Here is a 16,830-nt window from a genome sequence, read left to right on the forward strand (position 1 = left end):
TACAATCGTCTAGGGCAGGGTGCACTGTATTTAAAACGCAGGACATGTGTGTTTAAGTTTTCTATGTACTGATAGTGAAAAACCTCCAAAGTCGTTTTTCAACCATGGGTTACCTTATTGCACTTAAAAAGTGAAAACTTCTGTTTGGGAACAGAGAGAGAAATGCCTCTCCCACTCATTTGGATTGTAATTTAAAATACTCTTTAATGGAAAAATCTGATTATAAGATACTATTCTGGAAATGCCTCTTTTAGAAATTTGCCTTTTTTCTACCTAAACCAAATTAACCTTTCTGCCAGAATGCAGGATCACATGACTGTGAATAGCTCTCCTGTGCTGTGCTTGCTGATTTCTCGAGATGCTGACCCTTCCACTGAAAGCTGGCCCTTTATTTGCAATGTGCCTAGCTTTGCGTTTTGGGCCCTAGCTCAGGGAGCACTTAGGGAAATATAACAAACCTGTACATTTTTTAAAACTAGACACCCAGGGAAATACAGGATGGTGTGACTTGTGTGGCTCTTCTATTACCCATAATCCCTTGCAAATGCTGTAAAAGCAAAAAATCATTTCCTCACATTTCTGTGATGGAAGGTTTTGGAATCAGTGTGGAGCCACAAACTCCCATCCAACTAGCTTTCCCCCAAGTCTTACAACAAAAATGGTACCTTCATTGTGTGGGTAGGCCTATTGACTGCAACAGGAAATAGCCCTAAACTATCTGGTTTTCCTAGCCACTTCACCTGCGTTTTTGGTCACGGGCATAGAGGCCATGTTAGGAAATCAATGAAACACATTCCGCTCGCACGCTGAGAATTCTAAAATCGCATGTTGCGTGATGAGCTGGGCTCGTCATCAGCGTGCGAGGAGGCTACGCCATGACGAGCCCAGCTCGTCATCAGCGTGGAAGGGGTTAAAAGATGGCCCTAATTATATGGCTGATCTGTCCCCAAGGGGGGTCCGGGGGGGGGGGCAGAAACAGGAAAGATATATAGTGCCTCATGGAAAGCGACCCTCACCAAGTTGCTCCCCCAAAAATCAATGTTCATGTAAAAAAAAATCCCTACTGGCTGGCAGATGGGCATACAAATATATGGCAATCTGCAGAAACAGCCAAAATAAATGTCCCTTATAAAGGGGAGCAACACTTGAAACAGGGAGCACTCCCTAATATCGCCAAATCATTAGTTCACTGGTGGCTAGTGGCTTCTGCCCTCCTGAAAATATTGCCGTCTGCCACCAAAGGGGGCAGAAATGTCCAAAATATATAGCCCCTCAAAGGGAGTGACACTTGGCCAAGAGGTCGCTCTCCAAAACATTATGGACCATATATAATAACATCACTGGTGGTCTACTGGCTTTTGCCCCCCTTGGGGGCAGATTGGTCTAAAAATACAAGGCCGACCTCTCCCTAAAGAGGGCAATAATGGCCAAAATATTCACCCCCAAAAGGGGAACGACCTTTGCCCAAGGTGCTACTCCCCAAAACATTTTGCACCATATACAATAAACTCCCTGGTGGTCTAGTGGCTTCTGTCCCTCTTGGGGGCAGATGGGCCTAAAATTATACAGCCAATCTGCTGCTCAAGGGAGGCAGAATCAACCAAAACATTCAGCTCCATAAGAGGAGCGCACTTTGCCCAAGGGGTAGCTCCCCAAAACTTTATGTGCCACATAAATAGAATCTCTAGTGGTCTAGGAGCTTCTATAACAGGGCATACGGTCCTAAAATATAAAACCGGCAGAAATGGCCAAAATATCACCCCCCAAAAAGATTGCAAACCTTGTCCAAGGGGTCACTCACCTTAATCGATATATGTATAAAATCCCTGCCTTCTAGCAGGTTTCGAGTCACCCCTCCCCCGTGGGCACGAGCGCCCCAAAAAATAACCAGTCTAACCCCAGGTGGTGACGAAACATGGAAAAACATGTTGTCCCCAGGGCAGCAACCCTTGTCCAAAAATATACCAAAATTAAAGCCCTGGGGCCTAGTGGGTTTCAACCCATACAGCGGCAGATCGGCCAAAACAATGGCCTATCCAGTACCTAGCAACGGCTGAAACATGCTCAACAAATGCCCCCAGGGAGGGACCCTTGTCTAAGGGGTTGCTCCCCTACACACACAAAGAAAAAGTCTGGTGGTCCTGTTGATGGATTCCTGCTCAATGATTGCGGTCTTCACCCGAGATCGTGAAGCAGGAATCCATTCAAAACAGACACAGGGGGAAAGGAAAAACTCTTTCCTTTCCTCCTGTGTCTGTTTTCCCCCCACCAACCCCTGCAGGAGAAGGATGTACCTTGCAAGCGTCCTCTCTTTGGACACGCTGGAAGCAAACAGATTCCAGCTCGCCCCCAGCAGCATATGATGATGCTGGTGTGCTGGTTTCATCCCCAAGGGGTGGGTCAGGGGGTGGCAGCGGAAGCTCTTCCACTGGAATCTCGGGGGGGGGGGCATAATTAACGGCCTACACGGGGAGCGCCAGCACTTACCCTGTGGGAGGATGCCTGGACATAATGGTTATGTCCTTGGAACAGTTGGAACAGGAGGGTAGGGTGTTGAAATATCGATTACAAAAATATAGTTGACATAAATATAGTTGTAAAAATATCGTTTACAAAAATATCTACACCCTATACCTAAACAGGTAAGTACATAAATATCTACTCAAAAATATCGTTGTAATAAATATAGATGTAAAAAATATCGACTTTTTAAATTAATTAAAATTACATTAAATAATAAATAAATATAAGTACTATTAACAAAATACATTACATTACTTTTATTTTTTAACTATTTAAAATAAATGAACTACACTTTTTCATTATAAACTTAATAAATGTGTACATATACATATATTTAACACATTACTTTACATAACAACAATAATACATACATATAATTAAAATATACAATATATTATTAGTTAAAACATTTGATAGCGAAGGGGTAAGAATTACTATTCCCACTCCAGAGGGTGCAACAGTAGGGGAAGCGTTGGATAGCGTAGGGGTAAAAATTACTATTCCCACTCCAGAGGGTGCAACAGTAGGGAAAGCGTTGGATAGAGTAGGGGTAAAAATTACTATTCCCACTCCAGAGGGTGCAACAGTAGGGAAAGCGTTGGATAGCGTAGGTGTAAAAATGACTATTCCCACTCCAGAGGGTGCAACAGTAGGGAAAATGTTGGATAGCGTAGGGGTAAAAATTACTATTCCCACTCCAGAGGGTGAAACAGTAGGGAAAGCGTTGGATAGCGTAGGGGTAAAAATTACTATTCCCACTCCAAAGGGTGCAACAGTAGGGAAAGCGTTGGATAGCGTAGGGGTAAAAATTACTATTCCCACTCCAGAGGGTGCAACAGTAGGGAAAGCGTTGGATAGCGTAGGGGTCAAAATTACTCTTCCCACTCCAGAGGGTGCAACAGTAGGGAAAGGGTTGGATAGCGTAGGGGTAAAAATTACTATTCCCACTCCAGAGGGTGCAACAGTAGGGAAAGCGTTGGATAGCTTAGGGGTAAAAATTACTATTCCCACTCCAGAGGGTGCAACAGTAGGGAAAGCGTTGGATAGCGTAGGGGTAAAAATTACTATTCCCACTCCACAGGGTGCAACAGTAGGGAAAGCATTGGATAGCGTAGGGGTAAAAATTACTATTCCCACTCCAGAGGGTGCAACAGTAGGGAAAGCGTTGGATAGCGTAGGGGTAAAAATTACTATTCCCACTCCAGAGGGTGCAACAGTAGGGAAAGCGTTGGATAGCGTAGGGGTAAAAATTACTATTCCCACTCCAGAGGGTGCAACAGTAGGGAAAGCATTGGATAGCGTAGGGGTAAAAATTACTATTCCCACTCCAGAGGGTGCAACAGTAGGGAAAACGTTGGATAGCGTAGGGGTAAAAATTACTATTCCCACTCCAGAAGGTGCAACAGTAGGGAAAACGTTGGATAGTGTAGGTGTAAAAATTACTAAATGTATTTACTCATTTATAAATTAACAAATCTTTATTTTTATTTAATTAATCATTAATAAAATAATTATTCAATTAAAATGTAATTAATTCACTACATTGTCACTAAAAAAATCCAGTACACACACCTAAAATTAATTAAACAATTAACATAATTAATTTACATAATTATTAATCAATTAACTAATTAAAGTTAATTAACTATTATTTATTACACTATTTATATTCAATTAAAACATTAATTAATCTATTATTTTATTATATTTAAATTACTTCCCACCCTACTCCCCTATAAACCCACAACCCGCTACGGAACTATTAACACTAAATTCAACATAAAATACATTATTAACTAATCAAATACTACAAAAAATACTAATTTGACAACCAATACTCATTAAAAACACTACTTTACTTATAATTATTTAAAAAACGATATTTTTGTAAACTATGTTTTTGTAAACAATATTTATTACAACTATATTAATGTTATTGATATTGCTTACCTGTCTGTCGATATTCTGGTCAAACTATATTTTTGACATCGATATTTCTTCCTGTAGATATTTCTGCGGCGATATTAATGTTAGTCGATATTTTTACGACGATATTCCCGCTCTGCACCGAACAGGAGCGCCACGGCCGAGGATGTAACCATTATGTGCAAGGCACCCAAGGGGTTAATAGAACTCAAAGAATGGGCCAACAGGCTTACTGTACAGTATAAATATATCCTGCAGGCAGAGGAAGCCCCTGATTACTGGAGTGGCTTCCGAATTCACCCAATATACAAAGGTGGGAACTCATTGAAACTGAACAGCTACCTTCTAATCGCTTTGATTGAAATTGAAGCCAAATATTTAGCATTTTTGTTATAAAAGAACCTAGAGCAATGTGTTAGCTACTGCAGAATCATTCCCCTCAATCAAACAGAGCTTCACCAAAACTAGGGCTGCCTATCAAATCTAATGGATATTTCAATATTAATGAGCTGTGCAAACCAGACTCATTCACCTCTATATTCGTGTTTCATTGATTTCCAGGTATCTATTGACCGAATCTGACTGTGGGAGAAGTTAAAGGTTTGTGGGTTCCTATGAAGTTCCTGTAACCAATACAGCTGTTATCCTGGCTGCAAACAAATCTTGGTCAACCAGGCAGTTGCAGGCAACGCCTCTTGCAGCTTTATGCATCCCTGTATGTTTAACGGGATGTCAGCCTTAAAATTCTTGGAGTTCACTTCTTTGTCCTAAGTACAAGAAGGAGAATGGCCCAGTCTTGGAGGGCACCTCTCATGTCACCGACAGCAGGTCTAGTCCTCTTCTGAACTTCCTCTGATCCAGCAATTGTTCTGTCCTCTTCTGCACTGCCTCAGGTACAGAAGTGTTCTGACTTCTTTTGCTCTTATTCAGATCCACCTGTTTTCTGTAGTGGGTGCCTGGAAAAGCCAATTTTTTGTCTGGCATGGGCTAGTGGGTGGGGATGACTCCCGGGTGCACCCTAACCAATGGGTAAAAGTTCCCTGTGCGAGCCCTACTCCCAAGTTCACTGTGTGAACCTTCCCCCTTTTGGGCATTTTCAAGATGGTAAAATACTTAAGGTATTCTAAACGAGGGCTCTGGGGGATGGCGGGCTGTGTAGAGAATGTACTATAGTAAATTCTAGTGTCCTCCCACATCTAACACCAAAATCAAGTTTGAAGCAGCCACTGTACCCCCAATAAACCAAGATACAGAGACTGGAAAAACAAAAGTAGGGTTTCCAGCACCCATACAATAAAAACATAGCAATTGTCTTGCCATCCTGCTCCTGTCCTTTCAAGTGCACTCCTTAGTGTTATATGTAAACCCAGCAGAACTGTAAAGCAAGATATGACACTCCAACAAGACCTGACACTGCAGTGTCAAAAAGGATGCCCCCAGCCTCAACCCTTCATATTCTGTGAGGTTCAGATGAGTCATCTCAGTCTTTTCAGGTCAGCCTATTCTTTGCTTGTGGGTGATGTTTATAACTTTCTTCACACCCATTCAAATGCTAATCACTGGCAGGAGAAGTTGGAGAACAAATGAAAATAGCTTCCACGAACTACAGGCTGGGGAAAGGTAACTTTCTAGAAAAAGTAATATTTATAAGGGAGGTGTGTTTTGAGTGGTTGAAAAAGGTTTATTTTAACAGGTTGTTTTGCAGTTTTACAGTGGTATATTCAGTCAACCCATGTTTGCTCTGCTACTGTAGTGGATGGAACAATAGGTCCTGTAGTCAACTGGCGTGTCAAACAAACAAGGGAACCCATAAGGTATCACATAGGGACCTTGGGCATTAAGTATTATAAAGAACAGTGGTCCCTATAACAAGAATTATTGTGAACAATGATCATACACTAAATAGATTGTATGTCTTCTGTCCATCCGGACAGGATTTTATTTTGAGTTAGAAGAATAGTTTTGATTGTAAAAAATGTCAAGCGGGCACAGCCGTGACCTTCAACATTTACAGGACAACAACAAAAAGGACAGAAATGGAAAAAGCACAAAATATGTCTGTACATTAGCTTTTCAATGGGACAGACGTCAAATGTTAGACCGCACCATTGCAATTATCCATGTTACATACACTTTTTGCATATGGGGTTTATGTGTCGACGTTTCGATGCCTTTCCTAGAATGTGGGCATCATCATCAGGACATTGGATGACATTATTGTTGTCTTAATTATTAAAACCATATCAATTGGCCTTTCCATTACATTTACATCATAAACATTATTTACAATGGGAGGAAAAAGGGGGGGAAAAAAACAAAGAAGAGTAACATAAATAACAGGCATATAGTTTAAATCCTCATTTGTTCTGGTCAAATGCATTGGGTGAATGGTGGCATGCACAATAAAAAGTGGCCATTTGTTTGTGCGTGAATAGGCAACGACGTGAGTTTGAACAGCGTTATTATTGGGAATGTGAACCGGTGATCTAAGTGCAGCAGTGGCGCCGGGAGCGAAAGAAAATGGGCGTCGATCTGAAATTGTTTGCAAGTGATTTATGTGCAACAGGGACGCCGAGCATGAAAGAAGTTAACGTGAGGACGGCGAGTGAACGGGGATAGTAAGGAGTGATCGCCGAGTTAGGCTGTGGCTAAGCGTTTACCATGCTTTCAAAATGAGATGCAGGGAGAATGCCACTTACAGAATTAACACGGCCGGTGAACCTGTGTTCTGGTGGTTAACCTGGCGTTGTGCGCAGAAATTTCTGTCGAGAAAATAACTAACGGTTAGAAAAAGGAGGTCAGGTGGTAACTGCGAGCAGTGGCCCGTGGTGGTTTAACTGTTTACCTGCAGCTTCGCGGTACGTTTTAGAAATCTGGCGTTGGGGTAATCACAGCATTTTTTTGGGATACGCCGAAGTGCACAATGGCTATCTGTATTTGGACGAAAGGAGGGTGCCACAGAGATTACATACTATACGCTGAAGTCAGGCATTACTCGGGGTCTGTTTCGGACTTGTACTTACTTCGGGATAACTTGGAAGCAGCCACGGGTCTGGCGATCTGGTGCTCGTCAAACGTGCGCGTGAGATTGATTTTTAAAGGAAGGGGAGGAGTGATAGTGAACAGCGTGGAAGGACTATCGCGAGTGAAGCGAGATGGCATTTTTTCAGCGGCCATTTACAGTGGTGAATAGTGCTCAAGTGTCATGCATATAAGCATGTTTAAACAGTACATCAACAAAGTTATTTCAAGGTGGAATCATTTCAGCAGGTATTTTGAAAGATCAGAGGAGGGACGTCCAATCTTCTAGTCGATTTAGCCCATTCCGAATGCTGTTAGTGCGTAGGATCCAGTGTAACTCTTCCTTGTTTAGCAGCTGAGACATGTCTGCTCCTCTTGGAGGTGGTTTGATGATTGTAATCACTGTCCAAAGAAAGTCCTTCTCAGTATGCCCTTTTGCAGTAAAATGTTCCACCAGTGGGGCATTAGCTGTTTGACATTTTATCCTGCTTTTATGTTGTCCAATCCTTAGCTTTATTTTCTGACTTGTTTGTCCTATGTAAATGAGCTTACAGGGACACAGGATAGCATACACCAAGTTCGCAGAATTACAATTAGAAAAATAATTCCTGTCAAATTTTATGTTGCCAAATTCAAACGTTTTACCCTCTATGGTGGTATCACAGCATATACAACCCCCACATTTAACATGGCCCAGAAGCGGTGGTAGGCCCCAAGCATCAGTTATGGTTGTTTTTTGTGTTTTTGAAGGGAGGGCTGCTCTAACAAGATGGTCTTTAACATTTTTGGACCGTTTGAAAGCGAACATTGGTTTCTATAGTGTCAGAAGGCCTGTATTGATAACTGGCCAGTGTTTGAGTATGCTTTTTCTGATGGCATTGGACGCCGGTGAGAATGTAGTCACACAATTAAGTTTATCTTGCGCATTTTTTTCTTTTGGTTCTAGAAGGTTCTCTCTTGGGCAATACCACGCTCTTTTTAGGGAATTACGTACCAATTTTCGTGGGTAACCTCTATTTCTCAATTTTCTGCTGAGTATTTTCGCCTCAGCAAAATAGTCGTCCTTGAAGTAGCAATTGCGCCTGATGCGAAGGAATTGGGAAAAAGGTAGAGAATCACGTAAGGCCCTTGGGTGATGGCTGTTATATTCGAGCAAGGTGTTACGCTCAGTCGGCTTACGGTGTGATGTAGTTGTAAGCCGGCCTTCTGTATGTCTTATTTGTAGGTCAAGGAAAGGGATGGAGTCCTTGCTTGTGGACAGGGTATAGCTGAGTCCACCGCTGTTGTTATTAAGCCAGTGTTGAAAGCCTGTAAGGTTTTCAGGGGAGTCATTCCATAGTAAGAAGATATCATCGATATATCTTTTCCACAAGGCGATGCCATTGTGGAAAGGATTCGATGTATGAAGGATGTTGTTGGTCTCCAGATGGTCCATATACAGAATGGCTAGGTTGGGAGCAAAAATTGCTCCCATGGATGTCCCTTTCACTTGGCCATAAAATTGTCCCTCAAAAAGAAAAAAGTTTTTTGTGAGACAAATTTCTAATAGTTCAAGAATGAACAGGGAGGGTACATTATGAGGTCGTTCTCTTGACTCAAGGACCTTCTCTATTACACGTAGAGATTCAAATTGTGGGATATTCGTGTACAAAGATTCCACATCCAGCGTACACATAGTGCTGGATGTGGGATCGAAGGGATAGTCTTCTATGAAATTAATCATAGCCATACTGTCCCTGATGTAACAAGTGGTTTCAGGGACAAAAGACTTAATGAAGAAATCTATGTAGTGCCCTAGTGGCTCAAGGATCGAACCACAGCCTGAAACTATTGGGCGACCGGGGGGTGATTGGGGATTTTTGTGAATCTTAGGGAGGCAGTAAATTACAGGGGTCCGAGGGGATTTTGTGTTCAGGAAGTCGTACTCTTTTTTAGATAAAAAGCCTGAATCCAAAGCCCTGTTTGTGACAGTTGTGATCATTTCTTGGATTTCAATGGTGGGGTTGCGTGGGAGTTTGCAGTAGTGTTCGTGGTTATTAAGTTGGCGGAACACTTCATTTTTGTAGGCTTCGGTGTCCTGAATCACTATACCCCCTCCCTTATCTGCTGGTTTGATTATAAGGGATTGGTTGTTTTTAAGGGAGGAGATTGCATTTTTTCTTCCAGAGTGATATTGTAGGGAATGAAGGACCTTTTTTCTGCAAGATCCGATAATTCCTTTAAAACCAGTTTTTCGAATGTGGGAATCTCAACTGGGATCATACCTGCTGTAGGAGAAAATTTTGAGGGTGGTCTGAAGGGGGTATTGCAATTTTTGGGGATAGAGGGATTAAGAGAGAAGAAGCCTTTTAACCGTACTTTCCTGAAGAATCTCAGAAGTTCAATTTGAGCTTCCTGAAAATTGGGCCGTGTTGTGGGGACAAAGGATAAGCCCTTACTTAGGAGGGATATTTCATTGCTAGACAGGGTATGGTCTGTGAGGTTGAAAATTGGGAGGAGACCTGTTTCTAAAATATTCTCAGAGGAGTTACAGGTATTGCTATCTGGTACAACTACCACCGGTAGTGCTGGCGGCGTGTTGAGCGTACGCCGGGGGGGTTTGGAGGTTTGGACCATGTTTTTGCTTTGCCTCGGCCCCGGCCTCCCTCTAAAAAATCCTTATTGGAGGGGCCTGGGCTTTCGTTTTGGTCTGAGTTGCCAGATGAGTCAGCTGAGCTGTCAGTGAAGCCCACGTATTGTTGACGTCTATTAAACCTGCCCCAAGGTCTTTGTTGTTGTGGGCCGTTATAAGGGCGATTGGTATAATAGTCCTTGTTGAGGTACGGGTATGTACGTTCTTGGCTATAATTCTTGATATCCTTTTTTACTTTGATCTGTTTCTTGTTTAGTTCAAACTTATGAAACTCCTCTACTGTTTTGTTTATTTTTTCAAGGAGTTTACTCGTTTCTGTGTTAGTATTGTTATCAGAAATTTGTTTCTCTCAGTTATAACAGATCAAAGTAAAAAAGGATATCAAGAATTATAGCCAAGAACGTACATACCCGTACCTCAACAAGGACTATTATACCAATCGCCCTTATAACGGCCCACAACAACAAAGACCTTGGGGCAGGTTTAATAGACGGTGGTAGCCCTTCAGATATGCAAGGCACAACTCAACTCCCTTTATGTGACTGTCTTCAGTAAATTCACAAGAGCCCAACTGTCACCCTAACCCACACATGGATTCAACAGACAGGCAGAAACACAGAGGGGCAGATTTACAAGCCCCTTGCGACATGTTTACACTAGTGCGTCACCACCGACGTCGGCAAACAATGCGCCACCATGCAACAGATTTACAATGTGACGCATCTAGTGACATGCGTCATGTTGTAAAGCCCTGCGCTACATTATACCTGCATCAGGTATAATGTATGCAGGGTGGGCATTCCGTCGCAAGGAAGCCCTGTAAAATTGAGGCTAAGTCACTTTTACATTTCTGCTGCATCAAAACCTTACGCCTGCTTGAAGCAGGCATAAGGGGTTATGTTATATATAGGGCTCCCCTGAGCATTGCTGGAGTTGCATTGCGCTTACAACACGACTCCAGCAATGCAATGCCCTTACGACATAAGATGTGACACACATCTGACTATCTTTGTGCCCCGGTGTTTTGCATTGTAAATGCGACACATCCTTGGTGGCACAAGGTATTCCTGCATGTCACATCTTTACTGGCTCATCCCTGATAATATGCAGGGATGTGCCAGTGCTTGTAAATCTGCCCCAGAAGGTTTAAGCTACTAAATGCCCCCTTTCTAAAAGTTTTACCAACAACGAGGAATGGGCCTCAACCGAAAACTCCACCAAACAATTGCCAGTACTGACTACTCTTTACCACACTTAGGGGCCCCATTACGATATCGGGCGGATTGCCTCCGCCAGGGTGGCGGTGGCCACCGCCACCCAGGCGGAGGCAATCCGCCCGACAACCACTCTCGTGTTCCCCTCCGCCTGATTAGGATGGCGGAGGGGACAGCGGCGGACGGAAAGAGCGTCCGCCACTTTACCGCCGCGGTCGGCTTGCGACCGCAGCGGTAATAGATTAATATGGTGGCGTGTCCAATGGACACCGCCAGCCATATTACAATTGCAAAAAGCAGAGGCCTTTCCTTGGCGGCAATGCCGCCACGGAAAGGCATGCGGTGATTGCTGCGGGGGCCCCCTGCAGGGCCCCCAGGTTGGCGCTACTGTCTGGGGGGCACATGGGGGGTACCTATGGTACCCCCCCACATTTGCATATGCAAAGCGGCAGGCACCAAATGGTCGCTATCTCCTACTAGCTGTCGCTAACTGGTGTTAGCGACAGCTAGGTAATAGGGAGATAATTTTATCTCCGCTTTCTTGGCTTTTAAAGCCAAAAAAGCGGAGATAAACCCCCTTGATAATATGCCCCAGTGTTCATATAAATTAAGTGCAGTAAAGAGTAGTCAGTACTGGCAATTTGTTGGTGGTGTACACTTTCTTAAAATGGCATTTTTAAACACGCAATTTAAAGAACAACGGGGCATATTATCAAGGGGGTTTATCTCCGCTTTTTTGGCTTTAAAAGCCAAGAAAGCGGAGATAAAATTATCTCCCTATTACCTAGCTGCCGCTAACACCAGTTAGCGACAGCTAGTAGGAGATAGCGACCATCTTGGGCCCCACTTTGCATGTCAGTGATATTTATCACTAATGACATGCAAAGTGGGCGTGCCAAGATGTTAGAGACTGAAAACAGTCGCTAACATCGCTATCTCCTATTACCAACTTTTGGAGATATTCGCGCTAAGCGGGAATATCTCCAAAAGCTAACACCTGCCCTGAGCAGTTCTTAGCCATGTTATCCAATGGGAGGTGGATAACATGGCTAAGAGCATTAGCTCGCTAATGCATGAATATCGCTGACTTTTCAGCGACATTCATGCTTTGCGGCGATTTTTACCGCATTTGCGTTAAACCTTGGTAATACCAAGGTTTATTTGCGGTAAAAATCGCCGCAGCGCTGCGGTAAAGTTTTGTCTCTAACCAAGCAATAGCGATAATTATCGCTATTGCTTGGTAATATGCCCCAACTTCTCCAAAATATGTACTTTTAAATTGAGAGTTCGGTGACTCCACCTCCAAATCTCTATCAGCTCACAATGGGAAATTACACTTAAAAGATATTTCAAGGCAATCCTCATGGGAAAGATAGTCCCTGCAATAATGAAAAACGAAATAAGCAGTGCTTCACTATTAGGACATGTAAAACGCACCAGGACATGTCCTACTTTTTAAATACACTGCACCCTGCCCAGGGGGCTGCCTTGGATTTACCTTAGGGGTGACCAACATGCAGTAAAAGGGTAGGTTTGGGCCTGGTAAGTAGGTGCGCTTGCCAGGTTGAAATAGCAGTTTGAAAACTGCGCTCACAAACACTGCAGTGGCAGGTCTGAGACCGGCTTGCAAGCGTACTCATGTAGGTGGTACAATCAGTGCTGCAGGCCCACTACTAGCATTTTAGTTACAGGCCCTGGGCACACATGGTGCACTTTACTAGGGACCTACTAATAAATCAAATATGCCAATCATGGATAAACCAATCACCAATACAATTTAGACAGAGAGCATATGCACTTTAGCCCTGGTCAAAAGGGGTAAAGTGCCCAGAGTCCTGAAAGCCAACAAAAACAGGTCAGAAAAAAGAGGAGGGAGAAGGCAAAACATTTGGGTGATAACCCTGCAAAAAGGGCCAGGTCCAACCGGCCCCTATTTCAATATTGCACCATTGCGTTTATAGCCAAGAGTTTGCTCAGCACATATTTTTGATAATATGGAGCGCTGTCTTTAACTGCACTGGAAACACCAGATAAAGGTTTGTCCAGGATAGACTTGGCTGTGAGCCCTGTAATTGCAATATGGCTTTTAGTATCCAAGTTGGGTTCTTGAACCTCTCTCACCTACTTTGAGGAGATGATAAAAATACAGCTCCAAAAAGGAGTTGGCTTGTAAATTTCCGTACGACAGATTAATAACAATGGAAACAACAGTGGAAGAACTGTACTCGCACGAATAATGAAAGTCTTCTCTTTTTTTGAGGCCTATTGCTTGTAGTTGAACTAGACTTTGAAATGCCCCCCCTTCCAACCCCATCACCAACATTAATGCCAGTGGCCTGATTTAACAAAAATCCTGGGATGCCACAAGCAACAACATAGCAGAAACACATGTTTTTGGATGATGCCCATGAAGTGCAAACTTTTTAGACAGGTCAGTACCAGAGAGCACTCTTTCAAAATATGACTATTTTTTATTTGCAATATTGTCTTATTGCTCTTGAGGCTTCAATAGGGACAGCCACTACACTGACTCTAATCTGTACCTGACCCTGCAGGACTAATTGGTCATTCGATGAATCTCTCCAACATAAGGTACCATTGTCCCCTAAAACTAGCATCAGTCTTGCTGTAGAAATTGTACGTTTATGACTTTACAAAACATGTTTATGAAGCAATGTTATGAACCAGGTTTCAGAAGATCTTAAAACCTCAATCAAGAAATCAACATAGTTGGGGTGCTTATTTTATTTTTGTTTGCAGTTTTATATAGCACAAACCAGCACAGATTACCTTGTATAAGGTCAGAACATTTTTATTTAAGCCACATGGAGATTAGGCGATTTGCCCAGAAGCACAAAATGCTGAACCAACGCTGGTCTCGAACCTGGTTCTCCAACTGTAAGGCCGACAGCACTGGCCATTAGGTCACATCATCTCACCTACTACATGAGAATAAAATCTGAAGATAAAAAATTACTAGCATTTGTAAATGCTCCCAAATCCTTAGAAGGGCAAAACCTTCAGATCTTTGGCTATCGGAGTATTATATTAGCAACAACTGTACAACAACGTTATCATCATCAAACTAATAATACCAATAATATTAACAACAAATAACAGTAACAAAAACAATAATAATAATAACAATAATAATAATAATTATAATATTGATAATATTCACAATATTAAGAGCACTTGCATTATTATTACTATTAGTGATGTTACATAAATGTTTTAATAGAAACTTTTGTGTTATTATTGCTAGCTTTATTGTATTCAAATCGGTTACAAATATGATATAAAAGATAAGAGGAATTTCCATTTACCACACTGATCAATCCAATATCTTTCCTCAGAAATTGCATCGGACAAAACTTCGCCATGAACGAGATGAAAGTGGCCGTGGCGCTGACCCTGCTCCGCTTCAAGCTTTCTCCAGATGAAAGTAAACCTCCCATCAAAGTCCCTCAGCTCATCCTACGCTCCAAGAATGGGATTCATCTGAAGCTGGAGAAAATCTGATTTTCAGATATTGGTTAAATACAGAAATTGAGACTTAACAACTGCTCAATATAGACTTTCTACAAGATATTTAGCAGAAACAGAATTTCGAAACACTGCTATTTAGTAGTTTATATTTGTATTTAATTTTTTCAAAGGAACTAACTATGCAAAGTAGTAAGAATACACAATATTATGTTGTAATATTATATGTTAAAATATGGAAACCATGTATATTTCAGACTGACCAAAATGATCAATGTATATCTTAATTGAATATCTATTTACATTACTTGGCCTTAGAATTCATCACAGCGTACCTAAATAAATGGATTAAGAACAACTCTTTAACTGGAATTCAAATTCAGTGATGATTTAAGTTAATGCTGCTGATATCTGATATAAAACCAGATTACCGTGTAGTGTTCCTACAAGGCTTCCTTGGTACATTGATCACTACAGAGGAAGGATCAGGGTTCCACCTAGGTATGTTTAAATATCTACGGTTGTCTAGACTAAGCCTCACTTGGCTACATACCAGCAGTTATTCTTGGATCTGTAATTAAAATATTAAAACCATTCGTTCTTTCTGCTGCATTTCTAAACGTGGATGCATTTCATCAAATTCCCATTTCTTTTTTTTGCAAGCACATTTTATTCATTTATCACAAGCACATAAGGATCAACACTCAGAAGCCATAGTGCACAGAAAATTACATTCTTTAACATATTGAGCAGATATTATGCCACAGTTGTATCCTTTTCTTCCTCGCTGATGTCCTCACCTCCGTCCACATTCCTGTGATTGTCCGCCCAGCCGACATTGTTAGGATATTTGCGATCTACAACTCTATCTAGCTTGTCGAAGCTTTACTGCTCCAGGCTCGATCGAACTCTGGTTCACCCCAACCGTCAATGGGTTAACTAGATAACAACTCCCCCCTACCTTCCTCCCCCCTCAAGCCCTGCCCACCCTCCCTCCCCGTCAGACATTTCACTCTACCCCGTACCCCACTGTGTCGCGTCGCATTCACTCCCACAGACCAATCGGAACCACCGTGTCAGGAAGTAAGCTTCCACTTAGGGGGATGCTCTCATACCATTCTCACAACCCAACATCCAAACCTCCTGCTCAACAAAGGCAACGTTCCAGTTCACAAGTACGGGTCCCCCCCTTCAGAGGGTCAGTCATCATCATCTGTCGGGCTCTTGAGCAAGTGCACCATCACTACAAATGCCCAACAATTTGTTGTTATTGTTTCTCTGAGCAATTTGTAGTCTAAAAATCCCCTCACAGACAGCCCACTTTATTAATTCTCACAGCCATCGTGAAGCATAAGGTGCAGTGACCGCCTTCCAATGGTTAGTAATCTCTCTTTTAGCTAGGACTAATTCTAAATCTATAAATTTACTGGTGACCTTATAACAGGCAGTGTAGGGGAACCGGTGTATCAGACAAAAACCCAGGGTCTGCTGAAAATCTCTATCTGTTACCTCACCCGAGTTTGGCCGTGACTTCCCCCCAAAACCCATGTAGCAGTGGGCATTCCCAGAACATGTGTACAAATGTGGCATTTTTTAGTTTGCACGTGGGCACACTGTGTGGGATCCAAAAAACGTGTTAATTTTGTTAGGGGTGAGACGCGCTCGATGGAACACATAAAACTGTATTAATTGCAATCAATTTCCCATTTCTCAGTTCAATATTACCCATGAGTGTTCAACAAGAATTTATTTGGTAAGACTTTGCTTGCTGCCTTACATGGTCACATTAACCCATGAGTAAGTAAAAACATGGGTGCAAACAGCATCAGAGCCCATTTTAGCACATGATCTCATTGAAAGCTAGGCACAAATTGCACTTGCTATATTTTTTGCACAGTTACCTCAAACTTGTGACTGGTGGTAATTAATCATGCAAAACAGTGGAAAATTCACAGATTTCCAGCTCAAAAACAGCTATTGGAAAAATGAGTTGATTATTTGCTTGCTTACATGCTTCAACAATTGGAG

At 42.3% G+C, this 16,830-nt stretch overlaps 1 protein-coding gene across 1 annotated transcript in view; it reads left to right on the forward strand.

The window, feature by feature from the left end:
* Positions 1–15,158, forward strand: part of LOC147747129 (cytochrome P450 4B1-like) — a 155,805-nt gene extending 140,647 nt beyond the window's left edge. The window contains exon 12 of the mRNA XM_086952387.1: positions 14,673–15,158. Within this exon, the coding sequence (XP_086808513.1) occupies positions 14,673–14,838 (166 nt within the window). The 3' untranslated portion in view covers positions 14,839–15,158. The remainder of the gene's footprint in view (positions 1–14,672) is intronic.
* The last annotated feature ends 1,672 nt before the right edge of the window (positions 15,159–16,830 follow it).

This window comes from Lissotriton vulgaris, chromosome 1_1 (assembly GCF_964263255.1).
Source record: "Lissotriton vulgaris chromosome 1_1, aLisVul1.2, whole genome shotgun sequence".
Classification (NCBI taxonomy): domain Eukaryota; kingdom Metazoa; phylum Chordata; class Amphibia; order Caudata; family Salamandridae; genus Lissotriton; species Lissotriton vulgaris.